This window comes from Octopus bimaculoides, chromosome 25 (genome assembly GCF_046866305.1).
Source record: "Octopus bimaculoides isolate indiv1 chromosome 25, ASM4686630v1, whole genome shotgun sequence".
NCBI lineage: Eukaryota > Metazoa > Mollusca > Cephalopoda > Octopoda > Octopodidae > Octopus > Octopus bimaculoides.
In genome coordinates, this window is record NC_142952.1 from 31752038 (window position 1) to 31779525 (window position 27488).

The following is a 27488-nucleotide window of genomic DNA, read 5'->3' on the forward strand; positions in this document are numbered from 1 at the left end:
TATTTATATATATATATATTTATATATATATATATATATATTTATATATATATATTTATATATATATATATTTATATATATATATATATATTTATATATATATATATATATATATATATATATTTATATATATATATATATATATATTTATATATATATATATTTATATATATATATATTTATATATATATATATATATATTTATATATATATATTTATATATATATATATATATATATATATATTTATATATATATATATATATATATATATTTATATATATATATATATATTTATATATATATATATATATTTATATATATATATATATATTTATATATATATATATATATATTTATATATATATATATATATATATAAATAAATATATGTATAAATATATATATATATGTGTGTGTGTATTTAAATATATATACGTATATATATATACATATATATATAATTAAAGATAAGCAGCAAACATCTTCAAAATGACTTTCTAAAATGAAATTCCATTATGCAGCTGAGGAGTACATTTTCATTGTACATTCTGTGGTGTTCTCACTACATGAATAAATGGAGCTTGTACAAAACGTACGTACTGCTATAACCTATTGAATTTTTGTTGCTTAACTTCAAATTTTATTCACCAAATCTCTTGATTCAAAATAAAAGTGAGAGCAATATGGTGGATAGTTGGTAGAATTAGTATCATCTATGGAAGCTGTCTCTGCAGGAGTACCTACCTTATTTGGTCAGTAGTGGGCAGGAGGCATTTTGCACAATATATACAAATTCCACATGGCATGCGGACTCAAGTGGTTGCAAATTGTGAAGGAGTTTGTGGCACAGCTGTGAGTGAACCACTTAGAGGACATGGGGCCTTGATCATGTGACAGATGGGAAGAGACATGAATAAAAGAATGAGCAAAAGATAAAGAATTAAATGTGTGGCAAGTGTATATTAATAAGAGAGATTAAGGAGAGGGTTCTGGTTGGAATAATTCAGTTTGTTCTGTACTGAGTTTCAGGAAAATGAATAAAATACATAAATACATAAATGCAATTTTTAAATAATTAATAAATCATATGAGGCATTTAAAAAAAAAAATACTTTATTTGAAAATTTACTGAGTCTCAGAAATATTAGAGCTACACAAAATAAATACTGAACTAAAATCGTTAAATCGGGATGCTAATTAGTTGGACACTTTCTACTGTAGTTACTTTCGGAAGTTAGGCTAGTAAGCATATATGAACTGGAGGGATGGTTTTTCACTGAGGAATCAGGAATGGGTGTATATCGTCATGGTTTCTCTGCTTACGACGACATGAAGTTTACAGAAATTATGATATCAAACAAATAAGACAGACATTCGGAAACGAACACCGTAGCAGGAAGACATGAAAAAATTCCTGATAAAAAGCCATCTATGTATGGTAAAAGGCACACAAAAGTACATGTTCATTAGATATGATCATGAATTCTTTCGATTCCTTTCAAATTGTTAATGTTAGTCAATTTTTTTCCCCACCCCTTTCTAATAAACCATAAGCTGTAGAAATTACAAAACAAATTGTTCTACAGAATCATTTTTTTCAATCCACATTTTTAGTATTACACCCCATCCTCCTACAGACAAGGAAACCCGGAGTGATTTTTTTATTTTCCATTTTTTCCCCCCTTTTTTGTATTTACCACAAAATCAATTTAGTTCTAAACATCAAAAGTTCAATCACTTTGACAGGGTCATACTTCGCTGATAAGATATGACTTTGAACCCACTTATATGGTATGTGTGTGTTAATGTATGCAAGTATACATAATTATATACATACGTTGTGTGAATATACAAGTGTGTATCAGTTTTTTTGTTTTTGTTTTTTGCTTTCAACAACTCCTGCCAAGTATTATGCAGCAAACAATTGACAACTGGTGATTCAGCTGCCAATTGTTAAACACTACAAACCACTGCGTCCTTCCAGATCGTCCATAACAATTCTACGATACATCTTGTTCATTTGCTCCAGGAAAATAAAAGTGAGAACTGTATGAGGACCAAGTCTGGCATAATATGGAGTGAAACCATTCCATAAGCTGAATAATTCTTCGGAGCGAATTACTTTGTAAAAGACATCCTGAAAAAATAGAATAGAATACAGTTAACTACTAATGTAAATGGTATTAGTTACAGACGTTTGCAGTAAAAAGAAAGAATACGTTGACAGAACTCTATATCTATTCATCATAATAGTGGAGGTGCAATGGAACCAATGGTTAGGGCAGCGGACTTGCTGTCATAGGATCACAGTTTCGATTCCCAGACCGGGTATTGTGAGTGTTTACTGAGCGAAAACACCTAAAGTTCCATGTGGCTCCAGCGGGGGATGGTGGTAAACCCTGCTGTATATATATATATATATATAAATATATGTGTGTGTGTGTGTGTGTGTGTGTGTGTGCGTATCGTTTGGTAAGAACATAGATCCAAAAGAAGAAGCACACATAAGTTCTACATATATCTCTATATATACATGCTAGCATGGAAAGCGGACGTTAAACGATGATGATGATGATGATACACACACAGACATATATATATATATATATATACACACACATATATATTAGGACCTTAGCGTTATGAAGTTACAAGGAAAATATCAAGTGTCACAGAAATAAATCCCAGTCCACTCTGTAAAGTGGTTGGCATTAGGAAGGACATCCAGTCATGGAAACCATGACAAAGTCATTCTTTTCTACTCTAGGCACAAGGCCTGAAATTTTGGGGGAAGGGGCCAGTCAATTAGATTGACACCAGTATGCAACTGGTACTTAATTTATCAATGTCGACCTCGGCAGAATTTGAACTCAAAACAAAAGCTATTGATGCATGATGTCCTGCGTACATATTGTTTTTTCTAAGCCTGGTATTAATCTTATTTTTTTTTGTTTTTTTGCTGAACTACTAAGTTGTAGGGATGTACACAAACCAACACTGGTTGTTGCACGGTGGTGGTGGTGGTGGTGGTGGTTGACAAACACAGACGTATACACATAGGTACATGCACACACACTCACACATGTATTCTTTTCTTTTACATGTTTGTCATTTGGCTGTAGCCATGCTGGAGCACCGCCCTTTAGTCGAGCAAATCGACTCCAGGACTTATTCTTTGTAAGCCCAGTACTTATTCTATTGGTCTCTTTTGCCGAATTGCTGGATTAAGGAGACATAATTACACCAACATCGGTTGTCAAACGATGGTGGGGGGACAACACTGACACAAATACATACATATGTATGTATATATATATATATATATATTTATATATATATATATATATATATATATGTATGTGTGTGTGTGTCTATATATATATATATATATATATATATATGACAGACTTCTTTAAGTTTCTGTCTGCCAAATTCACAAGGTTTTGGTCGGCCCGAGGCTATAGTAGAAGATATTTATTTGCTCAAGGTGCCACGCAGTGGGACTGAACCCAGCATGTGGCTGGGAAGCAACCTTCTTACCACACACACACACACATATATATATATATATATTTCACACACGATGGGCTTCTTTCAGTTTCCATCTGCCAGATCTACTCACAAAGCCTTGATCAGCTTGGGGCTATAGTAGAAGACACTTGCCCAAGGTGTGAAGCCTTGGGACAGAACCGAGAACCATGTGGCCGGGAAGCAGACTTTGTGCCCACGCAGCCATGCCTGGACGAATTTTAAAAAGATCCGTAGCTTCCTCTTTATTGCAAGCATTAAGGATAGTTTTCCAGTATCCTTCCATGCTACCTTCGTTCGCCTCCCATCCTGACTTACAAGATTAACACACACAAAAAAAGGAGGGGGGGGGGTGCGGGGAGGCAAAAATTGGCAGCTTGAGGTATAACGGGATAATGTATCTTGTTTGAAAACAAGTAGGATAGAAGTCTCTAGAAGTCTCGTACGACCCATCCTTGCATGGAAAAAGAACCGACATAAAACGACTACTACTATTACTACTGAAATGATGGCGGTGGCGATGACGACGACGTGGCGGCGATGGTGATGATGAAAACGTGATGGCGGCTGCGACGATGATGATGATGATGATGCTGACGACGTGGCAGCTGTAGTGATGGTAATGATGATGATGATGCCGTCGACGTCAATAATTACGACTGTGAGGATGGTGACGATTACGATTTCGATGAAAACGATGAGGATGATAATGATGGTGATGATGTTGACAACGAAGACCATCAGCACCACCCCGGTTAAGATATCCGTTTAACAACTGCTACGCAAAAGGTGGGGGGTCCGGGGAGGGGGGAAACAACTGCAGTGTTTCATAGTTTTTAAGTCTGTCGTTTTATTTAATTTAGTCTTGTTTAGTTGGTTTCATGTTACTTCATTTTATGTGTTTAACTTCTTTTTTTCTGTCCGATTCCAAAGTCTGCATGACTGTCTGTCTGCCTGTCTTTCGTTTCAGAGAGGGGGGAGAAAGGGAGAGAGGAGAGAGTAAGAAAGGGGGAGAAAGGGAGGGAAGAGAGAGAGAGTAAGAAGGGGAGAGAGTAATCTCCCTTGGAATAAGAGATCTTGAATTTTAGCACATAGCAACCAGTCGAAATCCGAAGAATGGATTGTGTCCGTAGCCAGGCAACTTAATTCTTAAATAACACCAGTCTGCTTAGCTGTTAAATAGATACCACAAAGGAAGAACAACTCACAGAATGCAAAATTGGTTAATGTTTGTGTTAGCTTTTGTTGTGGTGATGCAGAGTTCAGCATCGTATGAGGCTGTGAAGCCATTCCAGTAGCCGTCCTACGATGAAGGATTTTCGTTAATCATTTTATTTCATGCTCTTATTAGATTTAGACTTTGGCACTGGTTGCCCTGTGTGTATGTGTGTGTGTGTGTGGTAATTGCTCTGTTCGCCGGTGTGTATATGAGATCGTTTCTTTGTGTATGTGTTTGTGTAATGACTGTTCTCTCTCTGCGACTGTAACGACTATTCTCTGTGTGATGACTGGTGTGTGTGTGTGTGTATGAGAGAGAGAGAGATGGGTGCTATATCTGTACTTGTGTGTGTGTGTGTGTGTGTGAAATGGTTGCTCTGTGTGTGCATGACGTCTGTTTGTGTCTATGATGGCTATTGCGTGTGTGTGTATTTATCCGTGTATTTATACTTCTACCATATCAACACTGCATCACACACACACACACACACACACTCACCACCAGATGGATCTCTTCATCCAATAACAACTACTTCCCTGTATCCACCACCACCACCACATTCTTTTGCAGGATTGTATTCCAATCTCCCCATGGTAAAACACATGCCATGTGGAGGCACAGTTCCCCCACCAAAGATACTTGGTATTCTGTATTCTCTAGTCATCTCTTCAAATGGTTTGTAGCACTCTACTAAGATTCCATAGGTAAATACATGCAAATATGTGGAGAAGGGAGAGTTTTATAAGAACAGAGGTGCAGGCATGGCTATGTGGTAAGAAGTTTACTTCCCAACCACATGGTTCTGGGTTCAGTCCCACTGTGTGGCACCTTGGGCAAGTATTTTCTACTATAACCTTGGGCCGACCTAAGCCTTGTGAGTAGATTTGGTAGATGGAAACTGAAAGAAGCCCATTGTGTGTGTGTGTGTCTGAGTTTGTCCCCTCCCTCTTTTGACAACTGGTGTTGGTGTGTTTACATCCCTACAACTTAGCAGTTTGGCAAAACAAAAGCAAGTACTGGGGTCAATTTATTTGACTTGAAATTCTTCAAGGCAATGACCCAGCATGGCCACAGGTGAAGGATAATGAGGGCCTGCCTATGGGGTCATTCAATCTACAAGAAATCACAGCCAAATCTCTCTCGGCTCACTCCTATCTGTCTTAAATAAGGAAAGAACATTAGATCATGTAACCCTAGACATATTCTTCACAAGAAGGGTTGATCATGGCTGGAATTGCCCTGCTTTAGCATTCACATTAGTCTGTCAAACGTAATCCTTATTTCTTCAAATTGGTTTGAATTATAATCATGCATCTTTTTGTAACTTTAAGATTTAAAAAATGAGGCACAAGTGTGTGTGGTAAGAAGTTTGCTTCCCAACTACATGGTTCCAGGTTCAGTTCCAACGCATGGCACTTTGGACAAGTGTTTTCTATAGCCTCAGGCTGACCAAAGCTTTGTGGGTGAATTTGATTGACAGAAACTAAAAGAAGCCTGTCATATATATATGTGTGTGTGTGTGTGTGTCTATATATATAAAAAAAGAATACAAAAAATAGGACAAGAACGCAACAGGCGACAAGACATCCAGACAGTTGGATGATACAAAAAGGGACACGGATGGGTGATTTGGAGTTTTCTTTTGTCAGCTGAGTTCCAGATATTATCTTTGCAGTTTCAGCTGGTTATACACAAGACTGCTCCAATCTGGCCAGCCCCAAAGAAAAACTAAGCTAAGAGCATTAGATTCCTTGGAAGAAAGCAGCAAATGTATACAAAACCAACAACAATCATCAAACAGCCAGCTTGAATATTAACTGATTTACTGGAAATAGCAGCTAATAGTCGTTTCAAATTTTGGCACAAGGCGGGCAATTTTGGGGGCATTGGGTAAGTCGATTACAGTGACCCCAGTGTTCAACTGGTACTTATTTTATCAACCCCGAAAGAATGAAAGCAAAATAATAATAATAATAATAATAAAAGCTACAGCAATAACAGTAATAACAAGGACGATGTCACACAGTGCTGATAATGATGATGATGATGATGATGATGATGATGATGGTAATAATAATAATAATTGTCAATAATAATGATGATCATGATGTCGGTGCAGGAGGAGGGTATCAACACGGAGAAAAATTAGTTTTGCATTATGAAATGTTTATAAAAGTTAAGAAGAAAGCAAAATGGCATTCAACCCCTTTCAATGGATTCCTAGAATGCTTTTGATCATAGGTTTGCTCGATCAGGGCTAGCCATGGGCTAAACAACAACAAGAAAAAAGAAACACTATGGAACAACAAAGAGGTGGGGGTCTCAATGCGGTCACTTGACCTCCTAGAAATAGCAGCCAAATCTCCCTCAAGTCACATTCTACCATCGTAAAAAATATGCGGATGGACAGAGATCATGTAGTTTGAGAAAAAAAAAAAAGAAGCAGGATGGTCATATTTGGAGCGCCTTTGATCATATGTTTGCTCATTCAGGACTGACTAGAGGCTGAACAATAGGATCAATAATGGTAAATGTTCATCTGGAACCAGATGGTATGCCAGTTGTTTGTGGCAGAGAAGCATTCCAATATTCAAGTATCATCTATTATCAAAGCTAACCATCTTGTCTTAAAGTAAGTAGTTCTGTTTTGGAATCTGACCAAAATTCTTTGGAATGGTAATCACATGCTTTGCTTACTGCCGTTCCATATTCTCACAGAATACGAAGCAGTGCACAAGTTGTGTTTTCTCTGACTGCTTAATTTATTATATCATTCCGCTTGAGCTAATGAAGGAGTCTCTTAAGAGGCTGCTCAATCTACTGGAAATAGCAGCCAAATCTCAATTTATATTTCACTGATTTAAAAAGAAAAAAGAAGGAAAAAAAACAAGATTAAGATACATTAGATGATGTAATCATTATTGCTATTATTATTATTATTATTATTATTATTATTATGGCGGTGAGCTGGCAGAATCATTAGCACACCGGGAGAAATGGTTAGTAGTATTTCGTCTGTCTTTACGTTCTGGGTTCAAATTCTGCTGGGGTTGACTTTGCCTTTCATCCTTTCAGGGTTGATAAATTAACTACCAGTTGCTTACTGGAGTCGATCTAATCGACTGGCACCCCACCCCCACCAAAAATTCGGGCCTTGTGCCTAGAGTAGAAAATATTATTATTATTATTATTATTATTATTATTATTATTATTATTAAGGCAGCAAGCCGGCAGAATCGTTATTGGGCTGGATGAAATGCTTAGTGGTATTTCGCCCATCACTTTGTTCTGAGTTCAAATTCTGCCGAGGTCATCTTTGCCGTTCATCCTTTCAGGCCTTGTGCCTTTAGTAGAAAGGATTATTATTGTTATTATTAAGGCGGCGGCAGGCTGGCAGAATCATTAGCATGCTGGACAAAATGCCTAGCAGCACTTTGCCCGTCACTACGTTCTAAGTTCAAATTCCACCAAGGTCACCTTTGCTTTTCATTCTTTTTGGGTTGATTAAATAAGTACCAGTTATGTGCTGGGAGTCGATGTAATCGACTTAATCCCGTCACCCAAATTTGAGGCCTTTTGCTTCCAGTAGAAAGGATTATCATTATTATTATTATTATTATTATTATTATTGTTGCTGTTGTTGTTTAAGGTTCAGCTTCCATACTGGTGTGAGTTGAACTGTTTGCCAAGGTCTGACAAACCAGAAGATTGCATCATGCTCCAGTGTTTCCTTTGGCATAGTCTCGACGGCTTGATGCCCTTCCTAATGCCAACCACTTTACAGAGTATAGTGTTTGTTTGTTTTTTGTTTTTGGCACAAGCACCAGGGTTGACTGCCTCATAGCTTGCAAGACTAAGACCATAAGGTGGCTCCTTGTAACTGGGGAAGAACAGAAGAGAGAGAGAGAGAGGGTGATGATTCCAGATAGACGGATGAGGGAATGGTAAATAAGAGGAGAGAATGGGGGACACAGAAGGTGACAAGGCTGGCCCTTTGAATTACAGGTACAACTCATTTCGCCAGTTGAGTGAACTAGAGCAATTTGAAATAAAGAGTCTTGCTCAAGAGACACAATGTGCCACCGGGAATATATACACATATATAAACTGGCATTCCATTAGGTTATGATGATGAGGGTTTCAGATGAACTGATCAACGGAACAGCCTGCTCATGAAATTAACGTGCAAGTGGCTGAGTACTCCACAGATACGCATATGTTTATCATAGTTCTCAGGGAAATTCAGTGTGACAAGGCTGGCCCTTTGAAATACAAGTACTACTCATTTTTGCCATCTGAGTGGACTGATGGAGCAATGTGAAATAAAGTGCCTTGCTCAAGGACACAACACACCAACAAAAATTGAACCCATGACCTTAGAATTTGTGAAGCAAATGACTTAACCACAAGGCCACTTGCTCTCACTGACCCATGGCTAAACAACAGCAGCAAGTCTATTTTTGTCTTAAATCTATTAATTTTTGCATTTTCTCATATCAGTCTTCCTATTATATTATCTGCCAGTCTCAATTATCGTTTAGTCATGCTCTGCTAACCACACATTACCGTTCTACAGAGTTCCATATTCTTATCAAATGCTCATTCTACCATGCTTGCCATAATCATCTACATCGTTTCTAGTGAGCCAACTACAGTTCTTATCTATGTAGAAACAGAAGCTGCTAGAAATAGCAGCTGAGTCTCTTTCAGATCATACCCCCAATATCTTACAAAAGAAGTTCACAAATATTTTTTTTAACGATGTTCTCCTGTCATCTTATTCCCTAGGAACAGTACTGTACTGTATATATTATTTTTATTATTTTTTTTATAATTTGTATATATATATTTATTATAAATGCAAAACAACACCATGGAGGAATCGACGTAAGCTTAAATAATAAACTGCTGCTATAGGTGAACCACGACATGGCGAGAGATTACTGTACAGAGAGTAAAACACGAAAGGAAAGAAAAGTGAATATTAAAAGAGCCACAATGAGGAAAGGGTGTATAGGCACATCAGGATTTGTGTTGGTGAATTTCAGGAAGCATGGAAGGATGCAGTGTCCTGGCAGCTAAGAACCAATGTGGATTGCTTATTCTATAGATTGGCCATTCTGGGCTTAGGAATGTGAATAAGACAGCTGGAGAATATCATTAAGAAATTATTTTAAAAATATACATTATATACACTGCTCAGGTTCCCTACAACTAGGTAGAAAAGGGGGCAGAAAGCAGCAATAGGTCAAGTGAAGAAAGGCAGCCATGACAGCTCGATGTACATACTGAGTACACAGAATAAAACAGAAACACGAACAGTAAAAGAAGCATAAAAAGGAAGGGTGTATAGGTACATCAGGTGTAGAGTTGGCATATTTTGTAATCATTGAATTTTTAAAGGCTGCAGTGTACTGACAGCTAACAACCAACAAAGGTAGTTTATTCTATGTTTCGACAATTTTGAATGTGAAAAACGTTTCTGAAAATCATGAGTGCTGTGCTGTTTTTTTTGATTTTATAAGTATTTGGCAGAGATATTGAATTCAAAGAGATGTCTAAAGTTGCCAATGGAAAGATGGTGGATAATCTTGTCGGCTTCGACTACGTCAGTTATTAGACATTGATGTTTTAATGTGTCAATGCCCAGAGAAACGAGATGTTCAAGATATGATAAGTAAGTGACAAAGGGTATTTTTTCTGGTAACATGTCTACTCTATCAGGGTTGACCCAGTCCTAAACAGCACCTGATCATTTTAACCCTTTACCTGTCCAGTGTATCACATCTGATACTCAAAACATAATTTCCTGACATCCATGCACCATATATGATACACATTCCCAATTCTTACCGACCACTAGAGTAACTTCGGATTCATAAAAGGACAGAATGTGTGAAATAAGGGCTAACTAAAATTCTTTGGAGGACTTCCATGGGGCCTACCTGAAGTGGCTGGAACACTACAGCAAGAGCATCAAAGTCAGAGTTTATTGCTTTGAAGATTGGAGTTTTGTGCTTGTTTGAAATTAATAAATGTATCTCCTCATTATTTATAATAATGGTTTCAAATTTTGGCACTAAGTCCATTACATCGACCCCCAGTGTTTCACTGGTACTTAATTTAGCGACCCTGAAAGGATGAAAGGCAAAGTTGACCTTGGTGGAATTTGAACTCAGAATGTAAAGACACACAAAATGCTGCTGAGCATTTCGCATTGTACACTAATTATTCTTATTTCTTTATAGCCCACAAGGGGCTAAACATAGAGGGGACAAACAAGGACAGACAAAGGGATTAAGTCGATTACATCGACCCCAGTGCGTAACTGGTACTTAATTTATCGACCCCGAAAGGATGAAAGGCAAAGTCGACCTTGGCGGAATTTGAACTCGGAACGTAATGGCAGACGAAATACCGCTAAGCATTTCGCCCGGCGTGCTAACGATTCTGCCAGCTCGTACATTAATGATTCTGCCAGCCTGCTGCCTCAGGTATTTGTAAAATTGGTTTCAAATTTTGGCACAAGGCCAGCAATTTTGGGAGAGAGGATAAGTTGATTACACCAGCACCAGAGTTAGACTGGTGCTTATATGTCATCAACCCCCGAGAGGAAGAAAGGCAAAGTCAACCTCAGTGGAATTTGAACTCGGAACATTAAGACAAAGGATTTTACCTGGTATGTTGTCTATTTTGCCAACCTTCTGCCTTGTTTTATCTTGAGCAGTGACAACTCTTTCTAATATAGACACAATAACTGAAATTTGGGATAGGAGGACACTATTGCTCAAGTGGTACTTTATATCATTGACCTGATAAGATAAAAGTCTAAGGTGACCTCAGTGAGATTTGAACTCAGAACATGAGGAGCCTGAACAAATGTTGCAGGACACTTTTTCTCACGCTCTAAAAATTCTACCATTCCATTGACCTAAAGTCGTGTCTTTAATAATAATAATAATAATAATCCTTTCTACTGGAGGTACAAGGCCTCAAATTTGGAGGAAGGGATTAAGTTGATTACATCGACCCCAGTGCATAGCTGGTATTTATTTAATCAACTCAGGAAAGGATGAAAGGCAAAGTCGACGCCGGTGGAATTTGAACTCAGAACGTAGCGTCAGATGAAATACCACTAAGCATTTCGCCCGGCGTGCTTACCATTCTTCCACCTCACTGCCTTTCTAATAATAATAATAATAATCCTTTTTACTAAATGCACAAAGTCTGAAATTTGGGGGTGGAGGGGTCTAGTCAATTACATTGAGCCCAGTGTTTCACTGGTCCTTAATTTATCGACCCTGAAAGGAAGAAATGCAAAGTCAGCCTCGGTGGAATTTGAACTCAGAACGTAAAGATGGACAAAAGGGTGTTAAGCATTTTGCCCAGCGTACCAACGATTCTGCCAGCTTGCTTTATAATAATAATAATTTCTTTTATTAGTCACAGGGGCATAGATGAGGAGGATACCACACGGACGGACAGCAATTTGAGTGAGGATTTACATAAAGGATAAGGAGAGAGAAATGGAAAAGATGGTGAAATGTTGTAAAAAGCTTGCTTCCTAGTTACATGGTTCTGGGTTCAGTCCCACTGCGTCTCGGATACAAAACGTCGTTATAAAACCAGTGCTGGCTATAATTTCGGTGGAGGTAAAGAATACCTACACCACCTGTTTTCGGTGTAACAAAAACCCTAACCTTAACCCTAATCCTAAGCCCTAAACCTAGCCCTAACCATTGGGTGTACGTATTCTTTACTCTCGCCGATAATTTCTATAGAATATCTGTAGAGATGACCTTGCGTGGTTTAAATGCATTGCTAACACAGTAATATACGGTATTGACTCACAAAAACATTTGATATACTTCGTAGCATATTTTGGTTGTATAACGATATACCGTGGGCCTACAAGTAATTCATATCTACCTGTTTTATGCTGAAATCGGCCAGATGTGGCCTCTCACACCTACCCTACAATATAGTTCTAAACATAAACAACCATACCATCGAAATCCTAAAGCTATGAAATAATGTAGGATTATTTTATAACAATGTGAATGCATAAACATTGCATTTAGCGGATTAATCAAAACTCTAAAGGATTAAGGAACCCCATAAATTCAGGACTACCCAGACCACCAAAGGTACAAGCCCTCAATCATGCTCTTCATTCTACAGACGTATACTTAGAGTGGGGCCTTTCACTCAAACCGTTTTTGTCAGTCACCCATCTTATCAGAATGGGTGACTGGGATGTACCATTTCCGGACCCTCACTAAGCATAAGACCTGAGATTTTGCAAAGAGGGGCTAATTGATAACCAACTCCAAATTTTGACAGGTTGTATTATTGACCTTTAAAGGGTAAAGTTTGACCCTAGCAGAATTTGAACTCAGAACGTAAATGTCGCGAAGCTAACGATTCTGCCGATCCACAACCAAGTATGCTCGCGCGCGCGAACGATAGCCGCATTCGATTTCGCTTAAATCGATGAAGTCTTTAAATACAGAAAAGGTTCCCCACTTTAATTAAGGGTTCGAGTATCTTATGCCCTCTGCTCCTCAGAGCTAGCACCCTTTCACACCAATTCCTCTAACCCACCCTCTCATCCACAATATTCCACACTAAACACCATGTCCAGTTATTATTCCTCCTCGGAACGTCCACTCTTAAGAATTCTCTTCCTTCTCATGCTTTCTCTGCAGACATCGATTTACGGATATTAAAGTCGCATACGAAGCACATCATGTGTTAGTAATCTCGGCTAGACACTCTGAAGGTCAGGGGACCCTGCCCTGGAGACTAAAACGGACGAGAATAATCCAATCCGTTTATGTCTACCGATTCTAGGGACTATTTTTTGAAATAGCTACGATTGAAAATCGAAACTGTGTCGCCAGAATCGTCGTCTACCCGGAAGGTATTTTATCTTCAGCTACTGTAGGGGATTGAAGATAAAGAGATAAAGAATGTCAGGGCGAGACAGCCTGCGGCGGGACAGGTAACCTTTGAAGGAAGTGATTGCTGATGCTGCGCTTACGTCACTTCCGGTTTCTACACTTACACATACTTTTGTGTAACGCACACCCACATACATATAAACACATACCTACATACTATACACGCACACATACACATATAGCTGTTCATAAATACACATACGTATATAAATGCACACACACACACACTCACACACGCATATAGTTGTTCGTACACATATATAAATGCACACAAACGCATAAAGACAGAGAGAGACGCACACATACATATACCCGCATACAAATACGCACGCGCGCACCTTCATACAGAGCGAGTGTGTGTGTGTATGAGAGGGAAGACGCGTAGCAGGTTTCGTGTGTGTCATTTCGATTCCAGCACGCACTTGATTGTGTTGCTGCTACTGTTCTGGACATTAACCTAGCCGCTCATACATACCTACATTTATACATACATACAATACACACACACACACACACACACATATATATATTTATATATTATATACCAATACCTCTACATACACCCGATCTACTAGTCTACCCATCTCTGTCAATATATACACACACATACACACAAAGAAGAATATATGGAGAGAGAAGTGCAGTAATCTATATACGTGTATGTTTACAAACGAAAGGGAAAAGCACTCAATACATGGTGTATATAAATATATTATTTTTAAAGAGACAGACCAAGTTGCAAGTGGCTGGCTATGACGAAGGCAGCGAACGAGGACCGATAGTATCGGGGTGGGACTTCGAAGGAAATAAGGATAATAAGAATATATATAGAGAAAGAAAAAGAGACAGTCTGGTTAGATATATACGGACAGACATCACACATCAAGGCTTATATTTTTAATTAATTATTTTTTATTGTTGCAACGATGGCGTATCATTCACATTTAGACCCAGATGACTCGTTTGATTTCTTGTTCAAGATCGTCCTAATCGGCGATGCTGGTGTTGGCAAGACCTGTGTGGTGCAGCGCTTCAAGTCTGGGACATATCTGGAGAAACACGGCAGCACAATCGGAGTTGATTTTACCATGAAGACTCTTCAGATCGATGGTAAACTAGTCAAGGTGAGGACAAAAAAAAAAGGGGGTCCCAAATGTTTGGACCCTTAAGTATTTTTTAATTAATGTTATTTGTTGTGTGCTTCGTCCCTTATGCGTATCTGTTGCTCTTGTGGCAAATAAACCTATCGTGATTATTAAGTTAATTAGTAATGCCCCTTATCGGTTGCCCTTGTGGCAAATAAAGATATCGTAATTAGAAGCTAATTACTAATTTTGGTTAACGTATCGCTCATATATTTTGATGATAATTACTGGACATCCTAGTTTAGTTGTTGGCTGGGTTAAAAATATAATGATCCCCACCCCCATCGTACGACCACCGCAATCCATCACGATCGTTCAGAGAGCTTTTAGGTAGTCGATGTTTTTGCTAGAAATAGCAGCTAAATATCCATCAAATCGTAACCCCACTCACACGTACACCCTCGTACTCATTTTTAGAAAAGGATAGGACTTGTTGGATCACGTATGCCTCGGTAGTCCTAGGTATAATCCCACAAATACAGAAAGACCGTGGCTGGATTGCCTTCGATCCTAAATCTGCTCGCATTGGGTTGACCTGTGGCTAAACAACAACAATAATCAGCTTTACAACTGTCCTTCCATCATCAACACTACAACCAACAACACACTGCTCCACCGCCATCACGACCACTAGAAACCGCCACAAGGGATTCTCATCTTGCTAGAAATACAAACCAAATCTCCCTCAGATCATAACGACATTTTGGATGATGTCTTTAATATGCACAAAAAAAGGGGGGGTAGTCACGGCTGGAACGCCTTTGCTCGATCACGATTAACCTGGGATTAATAACAACAACGACCTGTTATCATTCAACTACCGCCACAACTGCCCTAGCATAACACCACTGTAGTCGACACCACCACCACCATCATAACCAACAGCACAACTGCTCCACCACCAAAATAACGACGATTGTCCTATAACCGTGATCACAAACTAAACCGCAACGGCCCCACCACAACAACAACCACACCACCACCACCACCACTCTGCCAGCTACCACTATCACAACCACCTCTTCTGGCCACCGCCGTGGGGCACCCTACGTTACTTTCAATGACCAGAGGCAACAAACTGTCTTCTGGTATTTGCGTTTTTATTCTTTTTTTTTTCCCACCCATTGTCACTTTCTATTCCGGATACTCATTACATTGAAAAAAAAAAAACGAGTTCCATGGCGAACCTGTTCTTTCTTTCTTTCGTCTTCCTTCTCTTTTTTTTTCTTCGTCCTATCTGCCTGTCCGCCTTTTCAAGATTCGTTTGTACATACATAGACTTTGGCATACCAAACATATCCCTATTAACATATGGCTGTGTGTATGTTTAAGCCTATCTATCTATCTCTATATCTATCTATCTATCTATCTCTCACTATCTGTCCACTGTTTATCTATCTATCTATATATATACATACACAGACGTGTATGTATGTGTGTGTGTATACATATGCACACATACATATATATACACACATACACACATCTATATATATATATACATACACACGCATATCTGTGTATATACAGGTATTTTAAATGCCTTTCTTCAGGGTGGTCATTGCATAATTATATACAAATATAATTAGGATCTCTTACAGACACCAGAGCATGGATTCAGAAGCTGGAGTCTTCAAATTATAAACCAACTCCACACACACACACACACACACACACAACATTAAAACAAAATTAAAAAAAAAATTTCCAAAATATATATAAATCAACCCTAAGTATTGTGTTTTGTCTAAATAAATAACAAAGACAACAACAACCACAATAATTAGTATTAATTATAGTAATTAACGATTTGCTGGTGGTATTTGTTTAACCTGAAGCTTTCTGTAACTGTGTTTATATGTACATGTACTGGTAGAGATAATAATAATAATAATAATAATAGTCATGTCATCCTCATAGCAATTAGCTATCGATTAAAGATTAGTTAATTAAAGGATTAATGAGGATTATTATATTTATTGTTAGGAAACATTAGGATTGTTGTTATACTACTACTACTACTGATGATGATGATGATTACTATTATTATTATTATTATTATTATTATTATCATTAAATTTGATTTCATCCTTTCGGAGGCGGGAGGGGACATTAAGATAAAAGTACCCGTTGGGTATGGGAGATCAATGTAATCAACTAGCTTTCCCCCCACCCCTTATTTCAACCCCTGTACCTATAGTAGAAAGAATAATAATAATAATAATAATAATAATAATAAATTATTATTTACCAATCTAGGACTTCAGGGGTCGATGAAATCGCCTGACCTACCTCTCCCCTGAAAATTATTGGCCCTATGCCTTAATTAGAATCAATTGTTGTTGTTGTTATTATTATTATCATTAAACTCCCACACTTTATGTAAGTCTTTGTATTGTACCTCTTATCCATCGCCCTTGTGGCCGATATAAATGAAATTATTATTATTATTATCATTATTATCATTATGTTCTGAGTTCAAATTCTGCCACAGTTTGCCCTTCATCCCTTTGGGGTCGATAGAATGAATACTAGTGGAGCACTGGGGCTGGTGTAATTAACCGATCCCCTTACCCCAAAATTTCAGGCCTTGAGTCTTTAGTAGAAAGGATTATTATTATTATTATTATTATTATTATTATTATTGATATTTTTGTCTAAGAGAGAGAGAGCCAAACAGAGACAGAATATAATCTAACTGGAGCTGTTAAAACATTCAAATGTAATAAAGCAAGGACAATCATAAATAAATACGTGTACATACATACATGCCTATATATTATATATATATGTATATATATATATCAGTATTTGTGTATATGGTGTGTATGTATGTATTGTCAATCAGTTTGCATGTGTCTCTGTCAAGACAGACTTATGAGTCATGTCAAATTAGGCGTGTGAATATGTGTGCATATTTACACATACATACATGCATACACTACACACACATACATACACATATATATACACACATATAATGTTGTTTAGTCACAAGTCAGCTCTGGTTAAGCTGACCTATCATCAAAGAAATTCCATATATGACCATCCTGCCCTTGCATTTTTTTTTCTTCTGTTCCATGCATGCTTTTTCTCCACCCGGACTCCGATATCAACGTGTCCTTTTTAAAACTGTAGGGTGTGATTTGAAGAAGATTTAACTGCTATTTCTAGTAGGTTGAGCAACCACATGTTAGTTCCTCTATGAACTTGCATAATACATACATACATGCATATGTGTGTGTGTATGTATATATGTACAAGAATCGTATATTTGTTATATATATACATATATATATATGTAGATCTCTCAAATGTTTATCTCCCATAATACATATGATGTGTGTGTATTATATATATATATATATATATATATATATATATACAGAAAGAGAGAGAGAAATATATATGTAAATATATATACATATTTATATATGTATGTAAATATATACACACACACACGTACATGCATACATGTAACTACATACATATCATATATCTTATAACGTGGGTAGCTGAGTATAAGTTGTCTGGTAAATAGTGTTTGTATGTATGCATAAATGTGTTAATATATGTAGGTAGGTTACTCCACAGATGTGACTGTATTTGTATGTGCGTATCTATCTCCACACACAAACACACAAACACTGCGTTCTCTTCAGTTATTACACACGGATAATTATTACAATGTGTATGCATACATACTTACAAACCTACATATATATATGTGTGTGTGTGTATGTATATATATATATATATATATATATATATATATATATATATATATATATACACATATTCATATATGCATACATATATATATATTCATATATATATATATACACATATATTCATATATGCATACATATATATATATTCATATATATATATACACATATATTCATATATGCATACATATATATATATTCATATATGACTATATATATATATATATATATATACACACACATGTATGTATGCATATATATATATATATATATATATGTGTGTGTGTGTGTGTGTATGAGTGTATAGATATATATGTATATATGTATGAGTATGGTAGATGCCATCAGACACCTAGTACTCTAATATCTACTTCACTGTTTACTCTAAACTGTCTGCTATAAACACCCACCTCTACACTCAATGCTCTATACACACACCTGCCTCTTCACTCTCATGCCAACGAGGCAGCCTCTATAGGGTCGTTTGACTTGCTAGACAGTGCAGCCAAATCGCCTTTCAAACCACACGCTACAGTTTTAAAAAAGTGAATGGTACATGGAATACAGTGTCCAAGAAGATAGATGGCATGGACATAGTTGGAAGGCCTTTGGCTATTAGTCTGCTCAGTTGAGGTGGCAAACTTTGGGCTAAACGACAGCGTCAACAGCAACCTCTACCTACACTTTATACTAGCATTTTGGAACCTTCTTATTTATAGGGATCCTTGGAATATATTCCATGTCTCAGGGAATCTTCTAACCGAAAAAAATGTTATATATCTTCAGGTGTGGCTGTGTGATAAGAAATTTGCTTCCAAACCACATGGTTCTAGGTTCAGTCCTGTTACATGGCACCTTGGGTGAGCGTCTTCTACTGTAGCCTCAGGCCAACCAAAGCTTTATGAGAAGATTTGATAGATGGAAACTGAAAGAAGCCCATTGTAATGTGTGTGTTCATGTCCATGTTTGTCCTCCATCACTGCCTGGCAATTGGTGTTGGTACATTTGTGTCCCTGTAACTTAGCAGTTTGGCAAAAGAGAGCAATAGAGTAAGTACCAGGCTGTACAAAAAGTAAATACCCACACATACATACATACACACTCACACATAATATATATGTGTGCATGTGTGTGTGTGTGTGTATACAAAAAAACAGAGATTGGTGAAAGAACAACAAACAGTGTGTATTTGTTTGATGTTCAGGGAAAATGGAAGAAGTCTTAAATATCTTGATCCTATGCTTTTCTGCAAAAAGGAATGAGGAAAGAAAACAGATGGAGAGAGGGGGAAAAAATGGAGAGAAAAAGACATGTCTGAATTAATGGTGCTACATATCATCATCATCATCATCATTTAATGTCTGTTTTCCCAGCTGGCATGGGTTAGATGGTGAGACTGGAATTGGTAAGCCAGAGAGCTGCACCAGGCCCCAGTCATCGGTTTTGGCTTGGTTTTTATGGCCCTTCCTAACACCAACCACTTTACAGAGTGTACTGGGTGCCTTTTATGTGCCACCGGCATGGGTGCTTTTTACCCGGCACTGGCACAAGTGCTTTCTTGTGGCAAATTTCTTGAGAGATTGTCCCTCTTGGTACCATTCCAACTGAGACTACCTTTCATTCGATAGCATAAGCTTCCTGATTTAAGGTGATACGAATTAATCCTTTTCCATACACCAGATCAATAATGAAAATTTTATTTTTCTAAAATTCTTCATTATTTTAAAAAATTTAATTTAATTAAGGGCAAAGTATTTCAACAGAAATATGGTAATGAAAGAGTTAAACAATCTGAAAACTGTCTTTAAAAGGTTTTGCTGTACTTAATCCATCAGACATCCCAATAGAGATTTAAGAAATGTTGTCTTGAGCAACACTTAAGACTAAATTCCCTTACAATTTCCTATTGATTAGTCATTTCCCTACAAAAGGTTTAGCCCTTTTGTTACCATATTTCTGTTGCAATACACTGCCTTCGTTTCAATTGATTTTTTAAAATAATGAAGAATTTAGTAAAATGAGGAGGAGACCCCCTTCGGTCATGACTGACCATGGGATTGCACCTAGAAAGTTACCCTCCGAAGCACAAGTCCGAGCAAGATTGTTTAAGGAAGACCAGCAGTCGCCCATGCATACCAGCCTCCCCTTCTCCACACTACCGATGTTATCCAAGGGAAAGGCAAAGGCCATGATACAGCTTGTTACCAGTGATGTCACAACTCATTTCTACAGCTGAGGGAACTGGAGCAACATGAAATAAAGGGTCTTGCTCAAGAACACATGCAGCCAGGTCTGGAATCGAACTCACAACTTCACGATCGTGAGCCATGTGCCTTAGTAAAATAACTTATTATTAAGCTGGTGTTTGAAACACAAATTAACATAAAACTTTGATGGAAGGTTGTAATATAGTTCACTTTAACCTTTTTGTTATCGTATTTATTTTGAGAAGAATTTAATAAAAGAACTGTTATATTAAGTTGATATTTGGAAAATAGATTTACATGAACTTTTGATAGAAAGTTTTAATTTAGATAATTTTTATATATACTATGAATCATTTGATATCTAACCCTTTTGTTACTGTATTTCTGTTGAGATGCTCTGTGTTTCTTTTGATTAATTTTAAATATAACAAAGGATTTAGTAAAATAACTTAGTTATCGTTAAACTAATGTTAGGACCATAAATTGTGACTAAGGTTTGGTGGAAGATTTTAATTCAGAACTTATGAAAACAAGACATTTGTACTACAGAGCCAGAGGCGGTTTCAGCTGGGTTAGTAGCGAAAGGGTTAAAACAGGAAGCTTATATCATTGGAGCAGGCGTGGTTTCAGGTAGGTTGGTATAAAAATGGTTAAACTCAGTACAACCTTGTTATTTTAAACGTGTTGTAAGCTCACAGTGGGGGGGGGGGGGGGGGTACTGTAAGAAAGAGTGCACTGTGTGATTAGAAAGGTTTTGATTTACCTGTGAAATGAAATATTTAAACCAGGTACAATACACAGATAGGTGCAGCCTTGGCTGTGTGGTAAGAAGTTTGCTTCCCAACGACACAGTTCTGAGTTCAGTCCCACTGTGTGGCATCTTAGGCAAGTGTCTTATTCTATAGCCTCAGGCCAACCAAAGCCTTGTGAGTGGATTTGGTAGATGGAAACTGAAAGAGGCCTGTTGTGTGTTTGTTTGGGTGTGTGTGTGTCTTTGTGTTTGTCCCCCCCCCCCCATCACTGCCTGACAACTTAGCAGTTCGGTAAAGAGACACTAATAGAATAAATACCAGGTTTAAGGAAAAATAAAAAGTACTTGGGTAAATTCATTCAATTAAAAAATTCTTCAAGGCATTGCCCCACCCAGCTGACCACAGTCTAACAACCAAAAACAACTAAGAAATGAAAGATGTCATTGCTATGCGGGTTTTTTTTGCAATATTTATTTTTGTTTGCAATAGTTGGTTCTTTTGGTCAGGCTATCGTATCTCCAGCAGCTTCAGATGCCAAGATATCAAAAATTGTCAAAGCGTAGTACAACGGTTTTACTATGGAATTGTGAAACTATTTTTTCGTTTTCTGAAAAAGCAATGTTTTGGACTCATGACACTTTTGCATAATAGCAACGATATATGTATAGATATAGATAGATCAATAGAGAGAGAGAAAGAGAGAGAGATAGGTACAGTAGGTAGGTAGATAGAGAGAGAGAGACAGATAGACAAAGAGATAGATAGATAAACAGAGAGATAGATAGGCAGATAGATAGGCGGATAGATAGGCGGATAGATAGACAGATAGGTAGATAGATAGACAGACAGGTAGGTAGACAGACAAGTAGATAGATAGACAGACAGACAGGTAGGTAGGTAGATAGATAGACAGGTAGGTAGGTAGATAGATAGATAGTTGTGTGTGTATCTTTGTCTCTGTGTTTCTCCCCATTTCCCATTGCTTGACAACCAGTGTTGGTTTGTTTGTGTCTCTGTAACTTACTGGTTTGGCAAAGAGAGAGCGCTAGAACAAGTACCAGGTTTGACAAGAGAACAAGTCCTGGGGTTGATTCATTCAACTAAACAATTCTTCAAGACAGTGCTCCAGTATGACCACAGTCTAATGACCGAAAGAAGTGAAATACTTATTTAGCCCTTTCGCATTCAGATTATTCTGTTAAATGTAATCCTTATTAATCCACATTGTTTTGAATTAATCCTGCATTATCTTATAGATTGGAAATTTCAATGATGCGATTGTTTACTTTTAGAATGACATTGTAGGGTAGGTGTGAAAGGCGTGATATGGCCAGTTTGAACATAAAACAGGTGGAATATTTTGGCTGGATACTGCCAGTTTAACCCTTTTGATACCAACCCAGCTGAAACCAGCTCTGGCTCTGTAGTACAAATGTTTGTTTTCATAAGTTTTGAATAAAAATATTCCACCAAGCCTTAGTCACAATTTATGTTCCTAACACTAGCTTAACAATAACTAAGCTATTTTACTAAATTCTTTGTTATATTTAAAATTAATTGAAAGAAACACAGAACATCTCAACAGAAATATGGTAACAGAAGGGTTAATCTTTTTCGCTCTGTGGAATTTCCACAGGTCCCATTAATATTGATGTTGAAGATATGAAAGGTGAAGATGACTTCAGCAGCAATAAAATCATTCTTCCTTTCTCAAATAGCTTCTCTTAACCCTTTCGTTGCCAACCTGGCTGAAACCGCCTCTGGCTCTGTAGTACAAATGTCTTGTTTTCATAAGTTTTGAATTAAAATCTTCCACCAAACTTTAATCACAATTTATGTTCCTAACACTAGCTTAATGATAACGAAGTTATTTTACTAAACTCTTTGTTATATCTAAAATTAATTGAAAGAAACACAGAGCATCTCAACAGAAATATGGTAATGAAAGGGTTAAATGCTAAATGGTTGAACATGTTTTCAAAGAATGATCTTTGCTGGGATTAAGAATATGAGTGAAAACATTAGGCTACTAATGAGGAGAGAATGCAACTGGTAATGAGACAAGTTCCAGTATCACCATCATCATCATCATCATCATTGTTGTCATCACCATCATTTACTATTCTTCATCCCATGATTGCCTTTACCATCCTTTGTCCCATGAGTCAGAGAGAATTTGTTAAGGCAGATTTTTCCACTGCTGGATGCCCTTCCTGTCCCCACTCTCACCTGTTCCCCCCCCACTTCATGGCCAGACATGTTTTCATGGAAGATTGGAAATGAACAACACCACTTGTTGTATGGTGATGCTTATTTACAAGTATTGTGTGACATCAAGACAAGGACACACACACACACACATGCATACATACACATATACAATGCATGCCTAGATTCACACACACACTCACACAATGATGGGCTTTTATCAGTTTCAGTCTACCAAACCCACCCAGAAAGATTTGGTTAATCCAAGGCTGTAGTAGGAGACCGAGGGCGAAAGTCGAAGACCAGGGTCCAAATTCAGAAGAATTTTGTTATCTAAGTTCTTGCTTTTAGTAATTTCTATGAAAATTCAGCATAGGAGGAACCTGTCCATCACAATATATGAGAAAAAGGTACATATTGGATTAGATAGTTAAGGAAAACCATCATCATCTTCGTCATAATTATCATCACCACCATCATAGTCATCATCGTCATCGTCATAGTTGTTGTCATCGTCGTCATCATCATAGTCGTTGTCGTCGTCATCATCATCACCATCATAGTCGTTGTCGTCATCACCATCAAAGTCGTCGTCATCATCACCATCATAGTCGTCGTCATCATCATCACCTTCATAGTCGTCACCATCACCATCATAATAGTCGTCGTCATCAGAGTCATCGCCGTCTTCACCATCATCATGTGTCTGTTCCATGCTGGCTTAGTGTTAGACACTTCGACAGGAGCAGGCAAGCCAAAGGATTGCCCCCCAAGCCCCAATGTCTGCTTTGGCTTGCTTTCTACAGCTGGACGCCCTTCCTAAATGCCAGCCACTTTAAAGAGTGTACCGGGTACTTTTTATGCCGCAACTACCACCACCACCACCACCACCACCTTCTACACCACCATCAGTACCACTATCATCATCACCACCACCATTACTTTCACCAACACTACCAGCACCACCATCACAATCATCATTGTTGTCACCACTGTCTACGTCTACACCATCATCATAATCAATACCACCACCATCACCATCAACACTACCACCATCATCACCACCGCCAGTGCTACCACCACCCGCAACATCATCACCATCATCACCACCACCATCGATACCATTATCCGCATTATCACCATCTTTGCTGTTCATCTCTTCTGGGGGTCAACAAAAAAGAAATAACAAATAACATTTATAAAGTACCACCAATCCAGAGAAATTAATTAGTGAAATCGTTAGTGTTTGACGATGTAAGTACCTCGTAATATCCTGTTCCAGCTCTTTATATTCCACGTTCCATCATACAACGCAATAATTTAACCATCGCAGTTTAATTATGCTGTCGCTATGTAATCCAGTTGCGCCACAATCAAGCAGCAGATATATCGCTATCGCGTGACTACGTGACTCATATATTTTATCATAACACAAACCCCATGTGCCAAAATCGCAACCCCAGTTGTGGGACCACCACTATGCAAGTCGCTTGCGTTGCCCTCATTTAGACCAACTGTTTCACCATTAAATAACTCAGTCATTGTGCCAGTTGTGTCCCTACTATGTTACCCACTTGCATCCCGATTATGTAACCCTTTTGTGTTACATAATCGGGATTAGGTAACCCAGTTGTGTCCTTGCTACTTAACTCAGTTAGGTCCCTGCTGTATAACCCAGTTGTTTCCCTGCTACAAAACCCAGTTGCCTCCCCACTATGTCACCCAGTTGTAGCCCCACTATATATTCCAGTTGCATCACCACTATATGACCCAGTCATGTCCCCTCTATATAACCCACCTGTGTCCCCACATTGCAATCAAGTTTTGCCTTTGCTATGTGGCCCAGTTATGTCCTCACTGCTATGTTTCCCATTCGTGTCCCCTCCCCTGTATAACCCATTTGTGTCCCCACTATGTAAATCCAGTTGCATCACCATTACAGAATCCCTTACTCCGTTATTACATATATGATATATGGTTTAGGTGATATATTCAGAATTATCCAACAGAATATATCTCTAAATTCTTATCTTATTAGAATATTATTGGATTTATATTTTAACTTGAATAACCTATTTTGAATACCTAACTCAGAGTGAACCAATAAAAATTTGGAGTAATCCCTCACTATTTACAAATATATATATATATATACAGTGGAGGCGCAATGGCCCAGTAATTAGGGCAGCGCACTCGCGGTCATAGGATCGCGGTTTCGATTCCCAGACCAGGCGTTGTGAGTGTTTATTGAGCGAAAACACCTAAATGCTCCATGAGGCTCCGGCAGGGGATGGTGGCGAACCCTGCTGTACTCTTTCACCACAACTTTCTCTCACTCTTACTTCCTGTTTCTGTTGTGCCTGTAATTCAAAAGGGTCAGCTTTGTCACACTGTGTCACACTGAATATCCCCGAGAATTACATTAAGGGTACATGTGTCTGTGGAGTGCTCAGCCACTTGCACGTTAATTTCATGAGCAGGCTGTTCCATTGATCGGATCAACTGGAACCCTCGACATCGTAAGCGACGGAGTGCCAACAAACAAACAATATATATACAGACACAGGCATAAACATACACATATAAACACACATACATACATGCTCACACACACGTATTTATATATTTTCACAATTCATGCTGTATTGGCACCCTAATAATTATTGTATTTTTACCTTGGGGCCCTGACCTCCAGCTACAATCATAAGGGATCATTGTAACATATGGTGCACCCTGGAAATTTTAAAACTTAAGAGAGCTCATCATTCTCTAGGTCTGGCCACATCAAGTTCCTTATCAACAGAGAATGAAAGGACCAACCCCTGCACTGGACTAATTAGTTAGTTAGTTAGTTAGTTAGTTCTCCCCATACCACGAGGTACATAAGGCCACAACACAATCTCTCTAACCAGCTGTTTTCTGCTACTGTCCTGGTATCATTCCTGCTCCTCCACCATTCTCATCTCCTTCCCTTGTCAATGGTCCTTCACAATATGGTTTTAGGGTACCCTGCTGCTCTTTTCCCCTCGGGTTACCATTTCAGTGCCACCATACAGTCACTTTCTCGATCTCAACTGAGGACATGTCTGATCCACTCCCAGGGTCTCTGTGCAGACTGGTAATATATTTATCAACCCCCAAAATAACGAAAAACAAAGTTGACCTTGCTTTGATTTGAACTCGGGCCTCAAATAGCTGCAATGGACACCACAAAGCATTTTATCTGATGCTCTAATGACTCTGAATTTATTCCAAGGCACAGTTTTATTTACCTGATAATATATATTTAACTTCGTTTCTTGTCAGAGAATATTTTAGATAAAATAAATACAAGTGTTATTGTTACATATCACCTTTCATTTCTCCACCCCACCCCCACTCTCTCTCACATTTTCATTTTCTATTGATGCAGAGAGACAGGTGGTGAGAAGAAAGTGGGTTGAGGTTTTATATGAAAAAACGAGCAAAATTTAAATGCATGTTATTGTGTTGTGAAGAGAAAGTAACATAGCTAACACTTTAGATATATCTCCTTGATTTACAATGCCTAACATTATATTATTATATTATGTTAAAAGGACAGTGAGCTAGCCTTAATGCTTAGCGGTAATTCGTTAGCGCTACATTCAGTTTCTGCCGAGGTTGATTTTGCCATTCATCCTTTTGGGGTCAATAAATTAAATACCAGTCAAGTACTGGGGTCGATGTGATCGACTAGCTCCCTCCCTTCAAATTT

General features: G+C 37.8%; 1 protein-coding gene across 1 annotated transcript in view; it reads left to right on the plus strand.

Annotated features, from left to right (window-relative positions):
* Positions 1 to 14048: 14048 nt before the first annotated feature.
* Positions 14049 to 27488, plus strand: part of LOC106881982 (ras-related protein Rab-43) — a 37669-nt gene continuing 24229 nt past the window's right edge. The window contains exon 1 of the mRNA XM_014932516.3: positions 14049 to 14836. Coding sequence (XP_014788002.1) covers positions 14639 to 14836 — 198 coding nt within the window. The 5' untranslated portion in view covers positions 14049 to 14638. The remainder of the gene's footprint in view (positions 14837 to 27488) is intronic.